The sequence below is a fragment of the Dasypus novemcinctus genome, chromosome 23 (genome assembly GCF_030445035.2).
Source record: "Dasypus novemcinctus isolate mDasNov1 chromosome 23, mDasNov1.1.hap2, whole genome shotgun sequence".
NCBI classification, from domain to species: domain Eukaryota; kingdom Metazoa; phylum Chordata; class Mammalia; order Cingulata; family Dasypodidae; genus Dasypus; species Dasypus novemcinctus.
In genome coordinates this window covers 69,870,645-69,892,789 of record NC_080695.1, presented here as the reverse complement: position 1 = coordinate 69,892,789, position 22,145 = coordinate 69,870,645, and the positions used below count along the sequence as shown (strand labels likewise).

Genomic DNA, 22,145 nt, shown 5'->3' with positions numbered 1-22,145 from the left:
CATGTCCAGTTAAACAAAAGCTGAGGGTGTTCATCTCCAGTAGACTTGCTCCACAAGAAATGCTAAGGGTGTTCTTCAGACTGAAAGGAAAGGATGCCAGACAGTGGAGCAAAGCAACATAAAGATATGAAGACTCTGGTAAATGTCCAATCTTTGGGTTACAGTCTTAACCCCCCTAGTACAATGACATGAAGACAACATTCCCCCTAACATTTGGCATACAGGCTCAACCCTCTCAGAGCAACAAGTTGACCACCTGGCCTTCCCTAACCTTTGGGAGACAGGCCCACCCCTCTCAGACCTGTGGGGTGCTGACCTTAACTGCCCTAATCCTTGGGGAATGTGCTCCACCCTCTCTGTACCCTGGGGCAGCAAAATTCTCCCAGAACATTGGACAGGAACATCCACCATCTTCAACTGCTGGGGCAAACTCACCCTCTCTGTACACATGGGTGGGGTTCCTCTCTTGGCCCAAGGTGATGTCCTAATTCCAAATCTCAGCTTCCATGGTTTTCCTCTTGAAGTCATTTCCCCTTCAATCCCTCCTCTCCATGTTCCTTTTATTTTAGGCTGACAGTGGTTTTGTTCATACAGCTCTCTCAAAAAGTCTGTTGGTTTAGCATGCAGGAAGCAGGGGTCCAAGCCATCAGAGAGTAAGACTTTCCACAAGTCTTTCCGACATAACTACATCTTCAATCCTGATTTTCAAGTTTAGTTAAGTCCTCCAATGGGGCACTTTCATCTGGGAGCTTGATTTCCATAGACTTGGAATTTCCAGAATCAATTTCTGTTTTCTTTGTGCCTGACAGTTCAGTCCTCAGCATATCTCTCTCATCTAGCATTTTGCTATAAGCTGTAAGCAGAAGCCAAGCCACATTTTCTGGTTTTACTTTGGGAATTTCTTCAGCTAAATGCCCAGGCTCACCATTTTCAAATTTTGCCTTCCATAAAACGCCAGGAGTTAATCTTGTAAGTTCTCTGCAATTTTAAAAAATGGATCACATTTCCTCCAGTTTCCAATAATATTTCATCATTTATTTCTAAAGCATCATAAAAAGTCTCTTTAGCATTCATATTGCTATCAACTCTTCAAAGCAATCTATACCTTTTCCATCAAGCATCTCACAATTCCTCCAAAATATACCCTTTACCCATTTATAAAACCGTTTCAACATTTCAAGTAATTGCAAAAGCACTTCTTCACTCCTCAGTACCAAATTCCATATTAGTCAGCCAAAGGGGTGCTGATGCAAAATACCAGAAATTGGTTTTTTTAAAGGGTATTTATTTAAGGTAGGAGCTTACAGGAGCCAGGCCATAAAACATAAGTTACTTCCCTCACCAAAGTCTATTTCCACATGTTGGAGCAAAATGGCTGCTGACGTCTGTGAGGGTTCAGGCTTCCTGGGTTCCTCCCTTCCAGAGTCTTGCTTCTCTCTGGGTTCAGGGTTACTCACTTCCCAGGGCTCCAGCTTCAGCCTCATACTCCAACATCAAAACTTCAACATTAAGAACCCCCCAACACTGTCCTTTGCCATGCCTTTTATCTGTGAGTTCCCACCCACCAAAGGTGGGGACTCAACGCCCTATTTGCACAAGAGGTTTACATAATTACTTAATCAAGTAAATCTATGAATCCAATATAATCTAATATGCCCAGAGGAGAAGATCAGTTTACAAACATAATCTATTATTTCTTTTTAGAATTCATCAATAATATCAAACTGCTACAGTAATCATATAGATAATTATAAATGCCAGCATAATTTCCTTGGTTATTACACTTACTGTCTGTGTCTTCCCACAGAGCAGGGATCTTTGTCTGTTTTGTTCACTGTCATATCTCTAAGGACCTAGATCTATGTCTGAAATGGAGGCACTAAGTAAATATTTATTAAAAGAATGACTTGTCTTCCCACATTTTCTGTCTCAATTCCCATTGCTAATTTTAAAAGGTCCTAAGTTGTTTGAGGGGGCTGAATGTATGTGGGGTATACAAGTCCTATTCAGTAAGCCTAACAGTGTGCTGGGTATGGGGAAATTAAAATTATAGGACATCCAAGAGAATGTGTTACCTCATTGTACTAACCAGAGATATTTAGTAATGCAATTCTGTTCAAAAGGGACACATTTCCATATTCTCTGTGGAACTGGCCAAAGATAAGGTGAAGGAGGAGCCCAAAAAGGAGGCAAGAAAAGCACAATACTAAAATAAGGAAATGGGCACTGCACTGCAAAGAGCAGAGCTGGATGGCCATGGATTGAGCAGGGGGAACATCACAAGCCAGAGGGAAGGCGATACTGATAAGAGTGAGGCAGGGGCAGTATCATGGATCAGAACTGAGAAGAGAAGCAGCTGTGGTCGACTAGAATTTGGTGGCCCTCTTGAATCATACTTCCCTTGTGTAGTCCCCTCCCATCTTGGGCTTGGCCATGTGCCTAACTTTGACCAGTGGGACATTAGCAAACATGATGTAAACAAAGGTTTGATAAGCACATGCACACTGGGGCTTCTCTTCTTAGAACACTTCTGAAATGCTCCTTCTGGAAACCATAATGTGAGGAAGCAAAAGCAGCCACATGGCGATGCCCATGTAGAGAATGGAAGACCCAGCTAAGCTCCTGACTGGCCAGCACCAATGGCCAGCCATGTGAGTGAGGCTGTTCTAGATCTCCCTGCCCCCCAACACCTCAGCCATCATCAGAAGAACAACCACCTAACTAACTTGCAGAATGATGGGAAATAACAGATCACTGTTTTAAGCCACAGTGTTTTGCAGCGATAATAACTGCTTGGTTAGTGAGATGGCAGTAATTTGCAGGTATTCTGAGAAATACAGCCATCATGGCCACAGATCAGTCCCCACTGCTGCCAAATGAATATAGCCGATTCCCAGACTAATGAAGATTGTAGTAGATTGAATTACATACCCCAACAGACATGTTCTGAATCTTAAACCACATTCCTGGGGGTGAAAACCCATTGTAAATAGGGCTTTTTGAAGATGTTAGTTTTAGTTAAGATTATAGTTTAAATCCATATTACTAGAGGCCTTATATAGAAAAGAAACCAGAAGCCAGAATTAAGGAAAGGTCCCATAGGAGGAAGTCAGAAGTCAATGGAAACCGGAAGAGCAGACATAAGGAGAGAGAGATCACATGTGACAAGAGGCAGAGATGCAAGCCAAGGATCCCCAAGGATTATGGCAAGCCAGCGCCAGAATGCTAGACTTTAGGGCAGGGGTTCTTGACAAGGCATCCATGAGCTTGAATTGAAATTCAAAAAAAAAAAACATTATTCTTGTGAGGACGTGTTGGTGCAGGTGTGATATATTTATTAAATAATACACAGTGTGGACCTAGTAAGAGATCCAAGGTTTTCACCTGACTGGCAGAGGGGTCCATGGAACAAAAAAGGTTTAAGGAACCCTGGTTTAGGGAGAAAGCATTGCCTTACCAATGTCTTGACTTTGGATTTCTAACCTCTGAAACCATGAGCTAATAAGTGCTTGTTTATGCCAACTCACTGCATGGTATCTGTCACAGCAGCCTGGAAAACTAGAACAACCACCTTTGGAATTCACATAGCAGCCCCTGTCTAGGACCTCACCCATCTTCCATGTAGTATATACTCCTAATTCCCCAGGCTTACATCATCTTCATTGTTATGTTCCATTAACAAAATCTAGATATAGCTCCTACTCTGACAATTCACCACATTGGTGATGGAAAGATACCTGCTTTAGCTTTCATCTTTCACAACTCAAAGGAAAATTCCCTGAGTAACCTGGGTACAGATAACAAAAGGGTTTAGGTACGACTTTTCCTCTATGTAACTCACACAGGGCAAAATGAATGGCATTACACTGAATATCCAGGATAGCTTTTATCCCAACATTATTCCCAACAGTGAGGGAACAATATGTCCTCAATTTTTAGCTAGAGAAGAGTGCCAGGGAGTGGTTTGCTTATAAGTCATCAATGCCAGAGGAGTCCAGAGCAGAAACTGGGACCTGTTACCCACGTGGCTCTGGAGCAGGCTGTAGGTGCTTGGGCTCCCAGTTTCCTGGACTGGCTGCTTGCTTTAGGTGCTGTATCTGTCCAATTCCACCACTGTGTCCATGTCCCCACTTCTTTCTGCTTCCATGGGCCCTTGCCTGGTCTTCTGACTTCCACAGCCCTGTCTGCCCAGCTCCTGGGAGAATCGATAGAGCCAGATGAGGCCAGTAGAGTTTCCATCTCTTCCTGAAAGGCTCAGAGCTCCAGGCTGTGGCCTTGCCCTTCTCCACAATAAAGGGCCTGGAGGCTTCGGAACTTGGTTTGACACTGCTCAAGAGTCTGGTGGACACCTCATTCACACAGCAGCTTGGCAACTTCCCATGGAGCTGGCTACTATGGGAGCACTTGGACTTCTTCATAAACTGAGGCTCAGTGAGAACAGAACAGAGAGCCCTAGTTTCCTTATGAGCCCAGCATGCACCTGCCACTCTCTCATCCACCAGGTCCAGCTGTTTCGGGACAACCCTGATGTTCTCTTCCTTTTTTGTTGGTTTGGAGCTTTTAGAACTTTCTTTTTCTGCAGCTGTGGAAATCTGGGATCCATGTGTTCGTCTTGGTCTAGCCCAGAGATCACATTTGCACTACGAGTGGAAAATCCTGTTTGTGAAGAAACAAAGAGACATCAAGGCCCAAGCTCACTGGAGCATCTGCCTCAGAATCTGGATGGCCAGGGTGGCTGCTCTAGGCAGATGGCATTTGACCCACGTGGGGCACAGCTGGCTTGAGAAGGGCAAGAGAGCAGTCCACTGGCAGAACTACCCCACGGTCCTGCACCTATGGAAAGGGGTTTGGGCCGGGGAGTAGACTGTGGGGGTTGGGGTTTTGCCTTCTCCTTCAACCTCCTCTGCCACTGGAGGAACTCAGGAGATAACACAGGCCACTGTGTGAGCACACGTCCACTCGCCTCTCACAGATTGCCTCACCGGCTGCCCAGCCAGCCGCCTGCCTGCTTCACGGGCTGCCCACAGCCTGCGCCTGTCTCCCTGGCTGCCTGTTTGTCCATCTCCCTAGTCGGCCGGCTAGCCGTCTCCTGCTCTGTGCCTCTCTTGCTCTGTGTGGCTCTCGCACTTGGCTTCTTCCCCTCCCCCTTATCCTTTCCCTCCTCCACACACACTGTTGGTCCCACATTCCATTCTTGTTCTTGCTTGTGGTCACACACGCTCTCCATCCCTGGCACGAGCCTTCTGATTCTCTCTTTCCTCAGTCTCTTCTCTCTTTTTCTGCGGCTTGCCTGCTCTCAGTACTGGCCTGTTTATTTCCTTTTTTTTTTTTAGATTTATTTATTTATTTATTTAATTTCCCCCCCCTCCCCTGGTTGTCTGTTCTTGGTGTTTATTTGCTGCGTCTTGTTTCTTTGTCCGCTTCTGTTGTCATCAGCGGCACGGGAAGTGTGGGCGGCGCCATTCCTGGGCAGGCTGCTCTTTCTTTTCACGCTGGGCGGCTTTCCTCATGGGCGCACTCCTTGCGCATGGGACTCCCCCACGCGGGGGACACCCCTGTGTGGCACGGCACTCCTTGCGCGCATCAGCACTGCGCATGGCCAGCTCCACACGGGTCAAGGAGGCCCGGGGTTTGAACCGGGGACCTCCCATATGGTAGACGGACACCCTAACCACTGGGCCAAAGTCCGTTTCCTATTTCCTTCTTTCCCTCTACCTACGGGTCTCCCTCTTTCCATGCCTCCCTCCCTCTTGGCGTCTTTCCGTCCTCTCTGAACACTGAATGATGGGCTCTGAGGATCAAGAGGGCAGGCGGCCGCTTACCCAGCAAGGCGTCTGTCCTGCGTAACCCCCATCGAGGGGCCTCCGGGCAGGGGTGAGGGCTTCTGTGGCTCCTGACAGAGGGATGCGGCTCTGTCCTCACACATGGCTGGTCCCTGTAACAGCCCCGGGGTCTGAGGCTACCGAGAAAATGCCCCGCTCTAGCCTGGGGTGGGGCAGAGACAGGAGCACAGCCGTCAGATCAGGGGCAGAGCTGTGGCCAGGTGAGGGCAGTCCTCCCTGGAAAGGAGCGGTGGGCGAAGGGCAATGCGATGCTGTCAGCGAGGACAGAATAAACAAATCCACCGGAGAAAAGCTCAAGAGCTACATTAAAAATCTAACATCTCTGGACAAGAAGTTTTAGAGTGAGGGTGAGTCCTCAAAAAAATAAGAATTTCAAAAGAGAGAGAAGGAATGGAGCACAGCCCGCCTGAGAGCCAGCTGTCCAGAGCCCAGCACTTGCCTCCTGGTGACAAAGCCGCCTCTTCTGGGAAGGTTCCTGGGAGCCTAAGGAGCAAGCCAGGCTGGAGAAAGAGCCAGCTGGAGGGCTGTTTCCACGGTAACACCACAGTGCAGAGTTGCTCAAAGTGGGGTTCCTGGGCAGCAGCGGCAGCAGCACCTGAGAACTGTCAGAAATACAAATTCTCAGGCCCCCCAGATGCAAAGAATTAGAAACTGTGCAGGTGGAGCCTGGGAACGTGTTTTAACAAGCCCCCCAAGTGAGTCTGATGCACGCTCAAGCTTGAGAAACAGTCGTAGACAGCTGTCCCTCTGCAAGGCCATCCCGTACAGAGCTTGACGGGAAGTTCCTTTTACCTGATTCCTCTTGACACATAGAAATATGTGCACGTTATAGAAAAAGAGTTTTTTAAGTGTAACAGAGGCGGAAAAAACCTCTTATAGCCCCCTGACCCAAAGATAACTGCAGCAGTCTTAAAAATACCACAAACACAAACCTTTATTTTTTTCCTTCCAAAGTAACCCCATTTTCAAGAATTCTACAAAGAAAAGATTCCTTTTTATGAGTTATTAATTGAACTTCAAAGGAACCTCAGAAGCACGTGACACCTAGGAAGTCACAAGACTCTGGTTCCATGAGCGGCCCGTGGGCATGGCACATGGGTGGCACATTGAACCTGGAATGCACTGAGTCCTGCCTCCCTTTACCCCAGATCCCTGTGCCCCAACACCTCAGGAATCCCAGACCAGAGAACAGAGGTATTTCCAGGAATTAACAGGAAATAACTCACTGCTAAATACCAAAGTTTACAAAGATAGTGAAAGAGCATTTACTTTGCTTAAAACAATACTAGAGCAAATAACCTTCATAACCAAATTTCCATTTTATCAACAGAGGCTTGCCAATCTAGACACCATTGAGGCCCAGTGTTTTCCTCCGGGATATGGAATTTGTAAAGTTGAGCTGACTTTTATTTTAATTTAGTTTCATTTTTTAAGGCGGTACTGGGGATGGAACCTAGGACCTTGTATATGGGAAGCAGGAGCTCATCCACTGAGCTACATCAGCTCCCCAATGAGCTAACTCTTAAAAACTACTTGGCGGGTGGTAGACTTGACCCAGTGGTTAGGGCGTCCGTCTACCACATGGGAGGTCCGCGGTGCAAACCCTGGGCCTCCTTGACCCGTGTGCAGCTGGCCCATGTGCAGTGCTGATGCACGCAAGGAGTGCCCTGCCACGCAGGGGTGTCCCCCGCATAGGGGAGCCCCACGCGCAAGGAGTGCACCCCGTAAGGAGAGCCGCCCAGCACGAAAGTGCAGCCTGCCGAGGAATGGCGCCGCCCACACAGAGAGCTGACACAAAAAGATGACGCAACAAAAAGAAACACAGATTCCCGTGCCGCTGACAACAACAGAAGCGGACAAAGAAGACGCAGCAAACAGACACAGAGAACAGACAACTGGGGTGGGGGGGAAGGGGAGAGAAATAAATAGATAAAATAAATCTTTAAAAAAAAAAACTACTTGGCAACCTATAATGGCAGCTTTCAATTAATTGGAAAAGGCAGCCATGGCCTTTAAGGCTACCCAGAAATGTATCCAGCCAAATCTCTTCATGGAAAGGAGGACTGGGATCTGCAAGGGTAAGTAAAATCTTCTAAAAATAGAGCCTTGGGAGAAGCAGATGTGGCTCAAGCAATTGGGCTCCTGTCTACCACATAGGATGTACAGGGTTCAGTGCCCAGGGCTTCCTGGTGAAGGCAAGCTGGCCTGTGTGGCAAGCTGGCCCACACGGAGTGCTGGCCTGCGCAGAGTACTGCCCCGTGCAGGAGTGCTGGCCCACACAGAGAGCTGGCGCAGCAAGATGACACAACAAAAAGAGACACAGAGAAGAGGTAATAAGAGACACAGCAGATCAGGGAGCTGAGGTGGTGCAAGAGAATGATCGCCTCTCTCCCACTCTGGAAGATCCCAGAATCAGTTCCCAAAGCTGCCTAATGAGAATGCAAACAGACACAGAAGAACGCACAGCAGATGGACACAGAGAGCAGACAACGGGGCTGGAGGGGCGGGGAGAAATAAACAAATCTTAAAAAAAAATAAAGCCTTGGATGACAGGCATGAGTAAGAGGAGAAATGTATTCTGGAAAAGACTGGAAGGCAGTTTAATATCTTCAAGTATATAAAGAATTACGATGCAGAAGGTAAGGATAATTGAGTTCAAAAATAATGAGACCTCATTAAAAATAGAATTAAATAGTAATAAAGGAATTAGGCCAATACATACAGGGCCCCACCCCTGTCATAAATGCTATTACCCTCATCTGAAATTTGAAATCTTGTCTGTAGATATATTGCAAAGGCATTTAACCTGGAGCCAAGGGGCTGACTCAGGTTCAGAACTTTGGTTCCAGCAGATGACAGCTCCTCACCTGCCTCGGGACGGGGGCAGAGGCTTCTGCTTCCATCCTGGCTGTTCACGGGGTCTTTGGTGTGAGCTCAGCGAACCCTCTGAAGTCCACTCCTTGGACTCAGCTGGAAGCTCAGCGATTCTTTGGCTGTTCCCAAAGTGGTCCTCTCCTCGCTGAGCACTTCCAAGCCCTTCCCAGAATCTGAGGGGGGAAAGGGAGAGAAATAAATCTTTAAAAAAAAAAAAAAGATCCTTGAATGCATCCTCAGTTCTCCAACTGCACAGCCTCCAGCCTCTGGAACTGCAGCAACCACCTCTTAACTGGCCATCCTGCCCTCTCTCTCTCTGCTTCTTAACCAGGGGTCCCCACAGACCCCAAGGGGTCCATGAACAGATTTTAGGGGGTCTGGGAACTTGAATTGAAAATTCAAAAGAACATTATTCTGGTGGGGATGTGCTGGTGTGGGTGTGATCTATTTATTAAATAATACACAGTATAGTGTGGACTTAGTAAGGGGTCCTTGGTTTTCTCCTGACTGGCCAAGGGGTCCGTGGAATGAAAGAGGCTAAGAACCCCTGCTCTAATCCACTCTCTCTCCACAGAAACCAGGGTGCCCCATGCGCAAGGAGTGCACCCCGTAAGGAGAGCTCTCCGCATGATAAAAGCACAGCCCGCTCAGGAGTGGCACCGCACAGTGTGATCTTTAGAAAATGTTAGTTCACGTCCCTCCCTGGAACCCTCCTCAGTGACCTCCCATTGCACAGAGAGTAAAACCGAGTCTCCTCTTTACAGCCTGAAAGTCCCCTGCCGTCCCCTCTTCCTTTGCCCCAGACCACTGTTGTCCCCGGTTGCTAGGCTCTTTCTCAGACACACCCAGCCCCTACCCATCTTCAGCTCGTGGTGTGCGCTGTGCCTTCTGCCTGGATGTTCTTCCCTCAGATCCTGGCACGACTGCCTCCTGCCCCTTCTTCACACCTCAGCTCCAACGACACCTCCTGGGAGAGGCCTTGCCTGATGACCCACCTCCCTGTGATCATCCTGTCAGATCACCCTGCTCATCAACTCCAGAGCACTTATCTGAGAGGATCTGGACTCATTGACTCATTGTTTCCCCCATGAAATGTCCGCTCCAGGAGGCCAGAGGCCATGTCTTGCTCACTATAACATCCCCCATATCGGAGAGATGGTAGACATTTAAATTCACTTTTCAGAGCCTTCTTTGTTCTTTAAATCCTATCCCTTTAACTTTTCCTTAAAGTGACCAAGAAGAGGTACTTAGAGGCATCTGGGGTCCCGAGAAGTCATATCCACCTCCATTCCTACTTCTCACCCTCCTCTTCTTGCTCTCCCCTTCACTTTCATGATAGGTTTCAAATAGCTGTGCTGACCCTTGAATTCCTGTACTGTTTTCATTTATATTAATACTTTGGCTCTGAAATGGTGAGGGGGTAAGAAAAGAAAATGAGGAGTAGAGCTCATCAACACAGAGTAATGGCAAGGGGAACAGGGATTCGAATGGCTATTAGCATACAAGGGCTTCCACTCTTCTTCACCTCTCCAAACCCTGGTCCATACGTGTGCTACGGCCTCTCCCGTCCCATTTATTGATAATCCCATTGACTTTAAATTAATTTCCTCTACTTCTTCCCTAAATCACCACCACTAGGCTGCTCTTTCCCATCTCCAAATTATGTCAGAATAACTCAGCCCTCATCCTATGAAATTGTACCTCCACTCCCTTTCCCACTCTTCTTCCTCACAGCCCATGCACATCCCCCCTCCTCACTGAAACGCAAGGACCTCCCCTGCTTGGCTCCTACCTAGTCCAGCCCCGCAGACTCGGGGCACCCAGGCGGTGTCTTCCTGCTCTGGCTACAGATCCACTTGGGCTAAAGAGCCTCCCTCTGACCCCCACTCCTCCACTGCTCTCTTTCTCTCCCACATTTCTGATCTGGGTTTCGGTTGTCCTCTTCACACCAAACCCCCCATGCCAAAGCCCTCACGTTACTTTCACTTCTTCCATGCTTTTCAAGCCTCCATCCTCCCAAAACACACAGATCGGATCTCAGTCAGAGTCCCCACCTCCACAAGAGAAGATTTTGTGAAACCCACCACCGTCCCATACTGACCACTTAATCCAGGCAGCGAGAACTATGGGCTCTGTTACAACCCGTGGCACTCTGTGCTCAAGGAGCCATCTAGTAAGAGGAGTTGATTTTAACTCATCAGCACCTCTAATATTCCTCATCCCCTGAGGAAAGGATGGTCTTTTCTCTGGCTGTTTTGTTTTTTTTTCTGTTTTTTTCTGGCTCTGTTTTGAAGAACTTTTCTTTCTCAGTGTTTTTACCACTTTAAGAGGGGCTCTAAACATGTACTGAACAGATGAATGACCAGTAGTTGTTTTAGCAAATGACAAAGTCTTCCCATACAGTCAGGGGACAGGATCAACCCAAGATAGCCAATATATACTGGTGGGTAGCAGTGGGCTACTGGGCATTTCTCAGCTGAATGCCTCCCCAGGAACTGGATTCCTGTGTTCTTCATTCCAACTTCTTCATAACCCAAACCACAAGGTTCCCGACTCCCGTTTCTTACCAGTTGCTCCAGTGGCCCAGGTGCTCTCTGTACATCCTCAGCCAGAGCCACAGCTTCCTTGCCATTTCCTGGACACTGTTCCCTCACTCAGGTCTGAGGCTCCTCTGGCAAGATCTTCAGTAATTGCTCCAAGACCAGCAGCTCCAGGAGCTGCTCTTTTGAGTGTGTCTTGGGCCTCAGCCACTGACAAAAGAGTTCCCAGAGTTTGCTTAAAGATTCTTGAGGACCAACTACTTCCTGATAGCAGAACTGCCAGAAGTGCTGGCAGGAGGCTGCAGAGTTAGGGTTGTTGCTGGGAAGAAGTGATTGTCCCTGTGAGGAGTCCTTGCTTGGGGGTGGGTGTGCCTGGGGACCCCTTGCTGCAGCCATGATGTGCTTCAATGAACTGGCTCACACTGGGTGCCACTTCCACCCTGGGGATCAGATTCCATCACTGGGAAGCCATGTCCTCCTGGGTACCAGCAAAAGGAGTGTCTTTCTGAAATCAAAGAGACATGAGAATGTCATAGACCACTCGGGGATGTTGAGAGAAAAGGTTCAACTTTGAAGGGAGGCTGCAGATGGAAGAAGACAGCATGAAACTATCCCATATATCCTTCACTCAGATTCTTGTGACTGACTTTCTAACCCCTTCCTCTACTCCCTTCACAAATCCAAATCAAGAATCCAAAGCACTAGAAGTCTCGAAAGGTAAGTTTCAGAAAGAAGATGTGGCTCAACTGATAGAACATCCACCTACCATATGGAGGGTCCAGGGCTCGATCCTAGGGCCTCCTGACCCGTGTGGTGAGCTGGCCCACGTGCGGTGCTGCCGCGCATAAGAAGTGCCATGCCACGCAGGGATGCCCCTGTGTAGGGGAGCCCCACACACAAGGAGTGCACCCCACAAGGAAAGCCACCCGCATGAAAAACTGGGGGGGAGGGGGGGGCAGCAGAGAAGAGTAGAGAAATAAAAAATCTTAAAAAAAAAAAAAAAAGATAAGTTTCCTCCCTTACCAAACCCCTGCCTCTGTTAATGGATTACCCAGACATACAGTGTAGTCCAGCTGACCCTTCTCTTGTCCTCTGGGTCTTTTCCCTGTCCAACCCTTCACTCAAGAAGCCTGGACCTACATTCCCAATTGCCACTTTCTAAAGGAAAGGACTAGGTACCTCTCAATTAACCTCTTCATCACTATTACAAGCCCCTGGTACCACAAACCTTGCCCCTTCCCACCACAAACACACACAATGTGGATGCTAAGTGATTGGTTTGTTATACTTTCAGCATTCCTTCCTCACTTCTTCTGTAGCAGAACCTTCTTCCTTTGTGAAAGAGTTCCTCTACTCCACAGGCTCTGGTGGACCTCTTACTTACAACACCCTTCCGTCCTCCCCAGGAGTGGGTACATGACATAAACTGGGCCTATCAGAATTCTTTTCTTGCCATTTTACATAAAGGTGAGGCGGGAAAAGTTCTGGATTTTCTGGGTAGTCCTAAATTGGGAGGATGTGTGATTAGAGCTGTCTGAAACTGCAACCCACTCTCCAGTCCACTCCTCACCTGCCAAAGGAAGCCTGTTTACAAGAGACCAATACACAGGGAGTCTTGACATCTGTGGATCCCTGTGGCCAGTTTATGTAAGCCATGTCTTTTAATTAGTTTGAGCTGGGTCTCTACTACCTAGAACAGAAAGAGATGAAAACAAATACAATCCCAATGGGCAAAGCAGTATCCTCTTTAAATACCAAGCAGCATTAAAATGGATTCAGGTTGCCTTCCAAAGAACTCTAAGTGATTTCCCTTGCATTCTTTTTATATTTCAGAGCAGCAGACAGGGACTAGAGATGCACAAATCAAAGGCTTTGTTAGCACTCCTCTTTAACAACAGGCAAGAACCTGAAACAGCAATTGAGTGTCTTGCCTAGCATCACAGAGTATAATTCCCAAGCAGCAAAGCCAGAGCGTACCTGTGCCCCTGACATACATCTTGTAACTTATCTGGTTAAAGATATAATTTAATAAATGCTATCCTAGTATCATGCAGAAGGCAGAGCCTGCGCTCCTCTTGCCCTACACCCCATATCCCACTCATAGTTAAATAAAAAACAAAAACAAAAAATCCTCCACAAAACTAGTCTTCCACTGAATCGTATACTTGAAAGTGGTTAAAATGGGAAATTTGGCAAACCTGTTAACACACACACACCAATACTAGTCTCCTGGAATTTTGTTTCATTCTAACGATGAGGTCAAAGGCTCAGAGGGATGCAGAATGAGGACGGGGAGCTGGGCTGATTCGTTTCTCACTCGGCAAGTTTCTACTGAGAACCTGCAACGCACCCAGTGCCAGCGTCAGGTCCTCCGGCTGTGGCGGCGTGATCCAAGCAATGCGACGGTTGCCACCTCAGTGGGAATGGGATGAGACAAGCAGGGTCGCACGCAGGAGTGACTCCGAGCGCCGACTTCAGGGTGACGGGCCCGGGAGGCGCCCGAGCTCCGGGACTGGGAGTGGACCTGGCGCGCGGGAAGGTGACCGCACAGCGTCCCCCCACGCGAGGGAAGGCCGCCAGTCCCACCGAGACGCCCACAGCGGCCCGACCCCAGCCCGGAACTCCCCCGGCCGCGAAGAAGCTGAGAACTCACCCTGCCAGAGCTCACCCCAAAATCCCCCAGCTGCGGGGCTGCAAGCCCGCACCGCTGGCCTCTGCGCCGCACCGCCCACCGCGCATGTTCGCGGTCGCCCCCACCGTACTACAACTCCCAGGGTGCACTGCGATGGCGGGGCGCCGGCACTGACAGGCGTAGAAGCCAATGGACGAGAGAGAACCCTCAACGAGCCAATCCCTCTGGAAAGGAGGCGGGCCCTCGCGCGGGCAGTTCCCAAGCGACCCGTGGGGGTCTCCGTGACTGGCGGCCTCGGCTCCGCCCCCGCCTTTGCGCCTGGGTTCCGTCCGGGTCCCGGTCTCGGGTCCCCAGAGAGGTGAGTCTGCAGCAGGTGGGCGCGGGGTGCTGGGCAGCTCGCGAACGGCTCGAGCTGGGCCCCGGCCGCGCAGCTGAGCCCCGCGCTGGATGGCGAGCCTCGCGCTGGACGGCCGCTGCTGAGCCAGCCCGGGGCCAGCCGGGCGCGGAGCCCGAGCGGGCGCCCTTGGAGGCCCGAGCAGGTGGGCCTGCGGAGCCTCGGAGCCGACAGCCGCCGCGCCGCCGTCAGCCTGACCGCCGACTCACACACCTCGGCTTGCGCTGCTGCCCCCCTCGGTTCTACCGTTTGGCTCCCGCCGAGATGCTCGAGGTCGGTTTAAGGCAGGAGGCGGGAGACTTGGTACCAGCTATGTCTGTGACGACTTGAACTTTTCCGAGGGATGTCTGTCAGCCCAGTAGATCGTATTGTTCATTTCTTCTAAGACCGAAATAAAAGCAGTATTTTCCCCAGTTGCCGTTTAGGACGTTATGGTTTTTCTCCCCTGTAAGACAGTTCCAGATACTGCTGGAAAGGCTGCAGGACTGCGCTGTCTTGTCGAGTTGGAGGGTGAAGGCTAGGAAATGAGAAGGCCCTGGCTGTGGAACCTGAACTCTCTAACTGGGCGCTCTCAGCGTCCTCAAAGGAGCTTCTTTTGTAGCATCGTTTTAGCATTTCAGAAAGGCTTCTCTAGACGCGTGACCCCGGAAGTTTGAGCTGGCGACAAGGACAGAGAAGTTGTCTCTGGAGCTCCAAAATGGCAGCTAAAATGGAGATAACTTTGAGCTTGCAGTCTCACACTCTGACTTCGCCCAAACAAGAGAGACACATAATAACAAAGCTAGAGGAAGGGCAGGGGCCCACGGTCCCCAAGACCTGCCCGGATCCTGAGCTCTCTCGCCAGCGCTTTAGACAGTTTTGTTATCAAGAGGTGTCTGGACCCCAGGAGGCGCTCTGCCGCCTACGACAGTTCTGCCATCAGTGGCTGCAGCCCGAGCACCACACCAAGGAACAGATTCTGGAACTGCTGGTGCTGGAACAGTTTCTGACCATTCTGCCCACAGAGATACAGGCTCAGGCGAGGAAACGATGTCCAATGAGCAGCAAGGAGATTGTGGCCCTGGTGGAAGATTTTCACAGAGCAGCGAAGAGACCAAAGCAATGGGTAAGGAGGGTCCCTGGTGATCCCCCAGGATCTCCTTTTCATCTGGATGGTGTTTGGTCTCTGGATCCATCCCTAGTTAGATTTCAGAAATGGACTGAATGGCTTCTAAAGTTGCTTCTGGCTTCAGGGAGTAGTGAGGTTTTTCAGCCAACTCAGCTCTTGGCACTCCACTGAGGCAGTAGAGGATCAAGGCTCTTGACAGTCCATTAGGGCCTCATGTCCCCAGAAGACATTTTAAGGTTCTTGAATCTGCTGTCAGATCTCCCCTCCCACTTCCACCCACCCCATTCATCTTGAAGTTTTCCTCCCATCAGGATTCTTAGAAGGCAAGGTCATCCTCTTGGGTAGGAATTGGACTCTGGGAGAACGTCATCGGACTTTGTTCCAGTGAAGTGTATTACCTATTGCCTTTGGATAAGGAAGTTACAGTTCAGTTGGCCAGCATTCCTACCCCCTCCCATTCCCCAGGTCAGACCCAAATCAGGGCCTAGGCAGGAAACAAACCACCTTTTGCTTGGGAAAACGGGAGCAGTTAGAGAATGGGGGTGAGACAGTCTCCTGGAAACCCACTACTGCTGAGATCTCTTCTGGACAGCCTTTGGCAGAATGATTTTTTTCCCACTTTTCCTAATCCGACAGGACCTACGTCCAGTAGAAGTAGGGAGGGTGGTGAGGCAGAGGTTGGGAATCTGATGAACCATTGTCATGGCTGACCTTGATATTTGTGACAACCCTCCTCTGATGACTTTGGCATTGAGAAAGGACCAAGCTTTGAGGGAAGCCACCCAGGAATTCCTTGCTGGTTTGAAGCAGTCTCATTCTACCCATTCTGCATGTCCTTCCCTCCACATTCTTTGAGGGTTTCAGTGGTCTCTATCAAAGTTGATCTTGAGGCAGTCATTAGGAGTTCCAAAGGTAAAGGGTCACTGTAGAGCAATGAGAGGTAAAGCTACCCTCAGTCATAACTTGGGTGTTAATGGATATGGGGTTTGTTCCTAGGTGGCTGTTTGTATGCAGGGGCAGAAGGTGCTCTTGGAGAAGACTGGATCTCAGCTTGGAGAACAAGAACTTCCAGACTTTCAACTGCAAACCCCTAAGAGGTATCCCAGAGAGAGCTCTCCGGAAAGCCAGACAGGCTCTCAGGACCAGCTAAGCCACTGTTACAGGGAAAAATTCCAGCTCCTCCAAGAATCAACCCCCAAATTGACTGAGACAGGTAAACACTCTACAACTTCTCTCCCTTTCATCAGCCCTTTATCTCCACAGAAGCATCTCATGGTTCTGAAAAAGTATAAATCAAGTAGGTGTTTTTTTGTTGTTGTTGTTTTTTAATGTATGTAATAATAGATCTTTATTCTCTAAAAATTTCATTAGAGTGGAAGTGAGAACATAAGAATGTTTTCAACATTTTCTACTAATGAATATTTGACAGTCCAATACACAACAGGATTATTGTAGTGCCTACTTTTCTGTCCTTTTCAGAGATTCTTATAGTGACGACAGGTTCAAATATGATCTCTAAAACTACTGATGAATTTCCATTCAAGCTGTGGCTGAGTTCATCACTTAAAATGGTCCCATATTAAGAAGGGGACTAAAGGATGTTCTGTTAGAGACAAAGCTCCTCTCCATATTGTTTTCTGCCTCCTCCTCCTCCTCCTCCTCCTCCCCCCATGACATTCATTGTTTGTGCTTTAAATCCCTCTGTGTGTCTACCTCCCTGTCTCTGGTATGCAAATACAGTGGCAGGCCCCATTCTGCAAAATCCTGTGATTCCTAATAATGACTCCTGGTGATATGATTATAGGATTTGGTCAGCAGTAGAGAAGAGGATGTCAAGAAGACTAGAGCCTGTTCCCTTATGATACACTGCATTTAATGAAACATTTTGGTTTGATTATTCTCAGAACTCAGGAAAAGGAAAAAGCCTGGGGTATCCAGTGGGAAACCTCTGTAGAGGCAGCTGGATGTTTGTACCCGAGATCATCTCCATGAAGTGATATCTCATTGTTTTTCATGTGCTTATTGGCCATTCATGTATATTTGGAGAAATGTCTATTCAAATCCTTGGTCTATTTTTTTTTTAATCCCCACCCCACCCTCCGACATACACTTTGCGGCTTTTTGCATGCTATCTGCTTTCTGTGTCCATTTGCTGTGCGTTCTTCTGTGTCTGTATTTATTTCCCCTCCCCCCTTGAGGCTTGCTTGCTCTCTGCTCTGTGTCTATTCGCTGCGGGCTCTTCTGTGTTCTCACTTGTCTCCCTTTGTTGAGTCACTTTGCTGAATCGGCTATCTGCAGTGTCTGGGGGCTGGGCAGTGCTCTGCAGTGCCTGTGGGCCGGGTGGCGCTCCACAACATGTGGACAAGCCTTCCTTCACAAGGATGCCCCAGGACGCAAACCCAGGGCCTCCCATATGGTAGACAGGAGCTCATCTGATCGAGCCACAGCCGCTTCCCTCCTTGGTCTATTTTTAAATTGTTTTTTTGTTTTGTTTTGTTTTGTTATTGAGTTGTCAGAGTTCTTTATATATTCTGGATACTAGATCCTGATGAGATGTATGGTTTCCAGATATCTTCTTCCCATCTTTTCACTCTCTTGAGAGTATCCTTTGGTGCACAAGTTTTTTTTATTTTATTTTAATGAAGGCCAATTTATCTGTTTTTTTCTTTGTTTGTGCTTTTGGTGCTATGTCTAAAAAAGTTGCCTAATCCAAGGTCACAAAGATTTACCTCTTTTTTCTTCTTAAGAGTTGTATAGTTTTCAGTGCTCACATTTAGGTCTTTGATCCCTTTTGACTTTAATTTTGTGCATGGTGTGAGGTAGGGGTCAAAATTCATTCTTTTGTGTGTGGCTATCCATTTGCCTATCTACCATCTATTGGAAAGACTGTTTTCTCCACACTGCATTGTCTTGACACCCTGTCAAAAATAATTAACCACAAATGTATGGCTGGCTATTTAAATTAAAATTATATTAACTTTAAAGTTAAGTTTTTCAGTAACACTAGCCACGTTTCAAGTGTTCAAAAGCCACGTGTTGGATAGTGGCTTCCAGTAACACCATATAAAAATTTTCCACATCACAGGAAAAACTATTGGACAGTGCTGCTCTAGACCCTTCATTTGTACACAAGCCCTTCCAGCTCATTTACATCCTGATCCTTAATCTTGCCAGTGAGAAATTTGGGGAGAGAGGAGGGGAAGCAGGGTTCTGTAATTAGCCCATATTTCAGTTTCCATATACATATGTTGACAGCTTTGTAATGAAGGAAAATACCTCAGTCACCGGACTTACTGTCCTTTGAAAAGAAGTTGATCATCAATCAATGTCCATGTAAGTGAGGGGTATTTGTTTAGATAGGCTATGGGAGTGAAATTTGCAGTTTTGAGATTTTGACTCTCCTTCTTTCAGTCACTGGTTGATACTCAGTTTGATGGGTTTGCTTTTCCCTTTTCTTCCTTTTCTAAATGTTTCCCTAAAAGTAGAAAGGAGAAAGGTTGCTTGGAGAACTTGGTTCCTAACTTTAGTATAAATCACAATCATCTCAGGAGTTTATTAACTGTAGATTTCAAAGCCTACTCACAGAGATTCCGACTCAGCACTTTGGGGGAGTGGTGGGGAGCCTCTTTGTTTAACAAGTGCCCCCAGATTGAGTGTAATGTAAGTTAAGCAAAGAAGCACACTTTGAGAAACCATACAGTATATTTCAAAACTCTTTTGATGAGATCTTTCTTGAAAGCCCAGATAATGGAACATACTTTTTCTAATTACAGAGCCCACCAGAATAAGAAATGACAACAAGGAAAATCCACAGCAAGAAGGGGCCAAAGGAACAAAGCCATGTGCAGCACCAGCTGGCAGATCCAAAGGGAATGGCCTGCAAAGTCCTCAACCTAGAGGGGCAAATCTGAGTGAACCCCGGTTGTCACGGAGACAGATCAGCCCCCCACATGCTCAAAAGCCATTTGCTCACTACCAGAAACATTGCAGGGAACTGGAATATGTCAGCAGCTCCCTGAAAAACCAGCCACTGAGGGAGCTGAAAAAAAGCAAAGAAGGTAAAAGAAGCCTTAGTCATTTGGAACGTCTTGGGCACCAGCCAACCCGCTCAGCAAAGAAGCCTTACAAATGTGAGGACTGTGGGAAAAGCTTCACATGGAATTCAGAGCTGAAAAGACACAAGAGAGTCCACACAGGAGAGAGACCCTACACATGTGGAGAGTGTGGAAATTGCTTTGGGCGGCAGTCAACCCTGAAACTGCACCAGAGGATCCACACTGGAGAAAAGCCATACCAGTGCAACCAGTGTGGGAAAAGCTTTCGCCAGAGCTCAAATCTTCACCAGCATCAGAGACTCCACCATGGAGACTAAGTGTGAGACCTCATTCTTCATGTTCAGAATGGAAATATTTGTACTTCTCCTTATTTGCATGTGAATCAAAAGACTGTGTGACTTAGAAGAAGAGGAAGAAGTCCTGAGGAACAATGGTGCATATTGGCTGGTGAAGAGCCCCCACAGAGGCTGACTGGATGTGACCATGCCCAGAGACAAGGGTAAAGGGATAGCAGGTCTGAGCATTGGGCCAAGAGAAGCAGTTGCTATTGAGAGTAGGGAGAAACTGCTAAGAGAGAAACAAGACGTTCCTGCAGGTGCCCTCCTCATTGTTAGATCCTCTTGTTGCTTTATTTAGCCTCTAAAATAGGTTAAAGTATATATTCTGTATATCTGTAGTTACGCATTTACTGTCACATCAGACAATTTTTATCATGCTCACACTTCTTTAATAAAGATGAGTGATCCATCACCATTCCCTTTGCCTTTAGTTAACTCCCCTGTACCTCCATCAACAAGATAGGATTGGTCTGTGAAGTCGTCTTCACAGACAATATCCCAGGCTAATGGATATTGTCACTGTGGGCCAGGCTTCCTACTAGACCCTATACACTCCATACTACCAGGGGTGATTTGCCCCCTGGGTGAAAATTTAGCAATGTCTGGAGACATTTTTGATGGCTGTTGCTGGCAGGGGAGGGTGCTACTGGAATCTAGTGGGTTGAGGTTAGGGATACTGCTAAACATCCTACAAGTGTACAGGGCAACCCCCCACAATGTGTCAATTGGACCAAGGTTGGGAAACGCTACAATGCTCTAAAAATTCTTTAAGGACAAGCACCTTGCTTTTCTATCATTTTAGCTTTTAAACTTAGCCCATGCCCAGCCAAGAGAAGTTGGTGTTCAGTAATTAAATAATGGAGGACCCTGCTTTCCTCTCAAGACCCCTTTCTGCCAGAATGAAGAGATTTTGGTGATTACAGACTGTCAAAAACAGCAGGCTTGGGAAGCGGTTGTGGTTCAACTGATAGAGCATCCGCCTACCACATGGGAGGTCCAGGGTTCAAACCCAGGGCCTCCTGACCCATGTGGTGAGCTGACCCACGTGCAGTGCTGATGCACACAAGGAGTGCCATGCCACACAGGGGTGTCCCTCACATAGGGGAGCCCCACGTGTAAGGAATGTGCCCCATAAGGAGAGCCACCCCGTGCGAGAAAAGTGCAACCTGCCCAGGAGTGGCTCTGCACACACGGAGAGCTGACGCAGCAAGATGATGCAACAAAAAGAGATTCCGGGTGCCACTGACAAGAATGCAAGCGGATACAGAAGAACACACACACAGTGAATAGACACAGACAGCAGACAACCCGGGGGGGGAGGGGGGGAAGGGGAGAGAAATAAATAAAAAATAAATCTTTAAAGAAAAAAAAAAGGCTAAAGCCTTTTCTGTGCAGAGACTTGAAAACCCAGTAGCCTTCCGCATAACTTTTGGTGGCTCTTTACAGCCAAATCCAAGGTCCTATTTCCAAAAACTGTTAGACAATGAAAGAGTTCATTTTTAGTATTTGGCTGCTCACTCCAGTTTGCTTTCTCTCACTGGTTGTGCTTCTTTAGTCCTCCATTTCTCCCCCTATCCATTGCATCCCCTTCTTCCAGGCCAGTGCCACTATCCTTGTCCCTCAATTACTTTCCTAATCATATTCACATCTCTCTTGAACCAACTTGGTTAGTCAAAGAGGATCTGTCCTAACAGGGAAAGACTGGATTTCCACTTTTATTTATAAGGGTTTGGGGCAGGAAATCTTCCTTAAATAAGAGTTTTTGCTTGCTTGATGAATGTTGAAGTTCTTGGAAAAAGAATGAAGAACTTTTTGAGTCTTCTTTCTTCTGGTTACAAAATTAATATGTGTTCATTGTTGAATCTAAGTGTCCTTGTATACCTCTCCAGCCGTGGGCATTGAATAAATGTAACATAATTATCACTCTGAACAGCCATCATTGCCAAAAGGTTTTCAAGTCTGTGACCCTGCCTCCCCACCATGCCCCTTGCTTTGGCACATAAAAGGTTCTTCTCCAGGGGAGGCATGCCAGTAAAGGTCCAAAGCCATGGAAAAAGGGCTCTGGGCTCTCAGCCACATTTGCAGGTCTGTACTAAGTTCTTCCAACACAGGCCTCCCCTCACCCCTTTGCCCACGCATGGCTCCATCAGAAGACCACAGCACAAAATGCTGACCTGCTAGTCTGCAATTAGCTGCTGCTCACAGCACTCCAACATGAGAAAGCCGTCTCTCCTGTCACAGGCAGTGCTTACCTGTGAAATAGCCTGTGAGGTTCTGAGATCCTTCCTGGACTTGCCCCGCTCTGACCCTCGTGGGGGTGGGAATGATTCCTGCCCAGGTTGTTTGTTCCCTAGGTTGCCC

General features: G+C 47.9%; 1 protein-coding gene and 1 non-coding gene across 7 annotated transcripts; one reads left to right on the top strand and one right to left on the bottom strand.

Moving 5' to 3' along the window:
• Window positions 1-1,013: 1,013 nt before the first annotated feature.
• LOC101415250 (uncharacterized) lies at window positions 1,014-14,490 on the bottom strand. Of its 5 annotated transcripts, XR_009183106.2 has the most exons (7): window positions 13,608-14,026; window positions 12,828-12,947; window positions 12,024-12,195; window positions 11,285-11,762; window positions 8,711-8,890; window positions 6,283-6,445; window positions 1,014-4,656 (listed from the first exon to the last, which is right to left on the bottom strand). It is a non-coding gene; the product is annotated as an uncharacterized protein (transcript). The 5 variants fall into 5 exon arrangements; XR_009183107.2 differs by lacking the exon at window positions 12,024-12,195 and having other exon boundaries at window positions 13,911-14,490; XR_011647233.1 differs by lacking the exon at window positions 12,024-12,195 and having other exon boundaries at window positions 5,823-6,445; window positions 13,608-14,022.
• On the top strand, window positions 14,384-21,707 carry ZNF174 (zinc finger protein 174). 2 transcript variants are annotated; one of them, XR_009183101.2, is made up of 4 exons: window positions 14,384-15,388; window positions 16,388-16,604; window positions 18,647-18,724; window positions 19,165-21,157. XR_009183101.2 is itself a non-coding variant. In XM_004474349.5 (3 exons), the coding sequence occupies exons 1-3, from the start codon at window positions 14,981-14,983 to the stop codon at window positions 19,761-19,763; spliced, it is 1,224 nt and encodes a 407-aa protein (XP_004474406.1). In that variant the 5' UTR covers window positions 14,384-14,980; the 3' UTR covers window positions 19,764-21,707. The 2 variants fall into 2 exon arrangements, 1 of the variants encoding a protein (XP_004474406.1); XM_004474349.5 differs by lacking the exon at window positions 18,647-18,724 and having other exon boundaries at window positions 19,165-21,707.
• The last annotated feature ends 438 nt before the right edge of the window (window positions 21,708-22,145 follow it).